The 2,500-nt window shown below is 34.9% G+C and overlaps 1 protein-coding gene across 1 annotated transcript in view; it reads left to right on the top strand.

Annotated features, from left to right (window-relative positions):
• Positions 1–2,500, top strand: part of LOC115411112 (angiotensin-converting enzyme 2-like) — a 35,391-nt gene that overhangs the window by 25,317 nt on the left and 7,574 nt on the right. The window contains 2 exon segments of the mRNA XM_030123058.1: positions 412–556; positions 774–872. Of these exon segments, the coding sequence (XP_029978918.1) occupies positions 412–556; positions 774–872 (244 nt within the window).

The following is a 2,500-nucleotide window of genomic DNA, read 5'->3' as shown; positions in this document are numbered from 1 at the left end:
TTTTTTTTTTTTAAAGTAAAGTTGTGAAACTCTTGTCTTGTCCCCTACAAAGGACAAAAATGCATTGCTGGGTCTCAAGAGGATTTACTTTATTTATTTATTTATTTATTTATTTTTTCTTGAAGTGTTTTGTGACAGAATGTGAGGAGTTTCTCCTTCCGCTCTAAGATGAATGTTGCTACTTAATGAACACTATAAATGAACAACGCTTCCTCTGTAGCTATTGCTAATGCTATTGTTTATTTTCTGTCTAAATCAGTCTTTAGAATGTCCAAAACAGGAATTATATAGTCTCCAGTAGTGATAACGTACCATCTGTGGAGTTTTATTTCTCAAATAACATTACAACAAGAATCAGTTTTGTAACATTTTTAGTATTTACAACATAAACTGTGTTATTGTTGTTTGCAGAAACTGAGATTAACTTCCTGCTGAAGCAGGCGCTCACTATTGTGGCCACACTGCCCTTCACCTACATGCTGGAGGAATGGAGGTGGCAGGTCTTTGCAGGGAACATCACAAAGGACGAGTGGATGAAACGCTGGTGGGAGATGAAGTAAGCAGAGGGTTTGCATCTGTAAACAATACAGATGCAAATACTGTAAATAATACTGTAAATAATAATATATGATCTGGAAGGAATAATTAACACATGTTTTACAACACAGATCTGAGGTCCTGCAGATACTGTGGCCTCAGTGTTGTTCAGTCTGACCTCAGATCAGCTGTTGTCAGTCTGCAGAACCAGTGCTGACTCTGTGTTTTCATAACAGGAGGGATCTGGTCGGAGTGGTGGAGCCGGTGCCCAGAGATGAGACCTACTGTGACCCCCCAGCTCTGTTTCATGTGTCTGGAGACTACTCCTTCATCAGGTAACACTACCTCTGTGCAGATGTGTTCACCAAGAAACAAAGCATTAGTTTATGCTGCAGATCCATTACTTTAACCCAGGGGCGTCAAACTCATTTTAGTTCAGGGGCCACATTAAGCCCAAATTGATCTCCAGTGGGCCGGACCAGTAAAACAATAGCATAATAACCTGTAAACAATGACATCTCCAAATTTTTTCTCTTTGTTTTAGTGCAATCAAAATGAAATTATAAAAATATGTACATTTGCAAGTTATCCAAACGAAAATGATGTGAATAACCTGAAAAAAAAAAGACATTTCTTGAGAAAAATAAGTGCAATTTTAACAATATTACACCTCAACTTACTATTTATACATGCATATTACGGATTGGGTCTACAAAATGTTTAATAACAGGAAGAATAATGTTAAAATTTCATTTTCAAAATTTCCATTTTTTCGCATTTTATTGTTAAAGGATAGTTTGTAAATGTTAATATTTTCATCATTTAATGTAAGTTTTTTTACACTAAAACAAAGAGAAGAATTTGGAGTTGTCCTTACTTATTTATAGATGTAATATAATATTATGTTTTTTACATTGAACTAAGAAAATTTGGAGTCATTATTTATCGGTTATTTATTTGAGATCACATTGGTCTGTATGTGAAACCTGAACAAAAACAACTTTGACATCCTTGATTGTTAATATCCTAAGTGTAATTTTTGCGCTTTGCAAATTCATCCTACGGGCCAGATTGGAACCTTTGGCGGGCCGGTTTTGGCCCCCGGGCCTTATGTTTGACACCTGTGCTTTAACCCTTTCATGCATAGTGGTCACTCCAGTGGACAGTTCTTCTCCAGCTGTTCTCTTGTATATTCATGGGTTTTGTTGTTTTAGTTCCATATCAGCCGACACAGTGGACACTTATGCATCATCTCATACACTGTAATTCAGACCATTACTGTAATTTTGCTGTTCTTGATAAACCTGATCTGCACTAACATGTTTCAGCATTAATCAAGTAGTTGTTAGAAAAAAAAAGTTTTTTTTTTTTTTTTTGCATATTATCTCCATGAAAAGAGTAATAACTACCATTAGAATAGGTTAAAATGTGAAAAAACATTAGATTTTATTTTGTTTCATTGTTTTCATGTCACTTTCTGATATTGGGTTTTAAACATGTGTCTTTATTTCAGAAATTAAATGCATGGACATTTTTGTAACTCCATGAAAAAAAAACAAAAAAACTTGATCACATTGTTTTTTTCATGCCTATGGAGGAACAAAAACACTCAAGAAAAAAATCGTTACTAAGGTTCTCATAATTAATGCATGAAAGGGTTAACACTGAAGCTGTGTGAAAAATGATACTGTTATGGAAAAAATAATACTCTGCTCATTCGTCCTCAAAATAAGAAATGGTCAGTTCATATGATCAGTGTCTTTTCAGTATAATTTTAATTAGAACTCCAAGGTACGATTGTGCAGAGGCTGTCTGCACGAGTGTACAAGAAATTACAGTCGTCATTGTCTCTGATATGAAAACTAATAAAAAAATCCTGCTCTCTCTGTGTCACAATGTTATCTCCTGTGCTAGAATGGAATGTCTGGAAGAGATCAGTTCTGTGAGAAACTCCTGTGAGAAA

Source organism: Sphaeramia orbicularis, chromosome 3 (genome assembly GCF_902148855.1).
Source record: "Sphaeramia orbicularis chromosome 3, fSphaOr1.1, whole genome shotgun sequence".
Lineage (NCBI taxonomy): Eukaryota > Metazoa > Chordata > Actinopteri > Kurtiformes > Apogonidae > Sphaeramia > Sphaeramia orbicularis.
The sequence above is the reverse complement of the archived record's forward strand: the minus strand, read 5'-3'. Positions and strand labels throughout refer to the sequence as shown.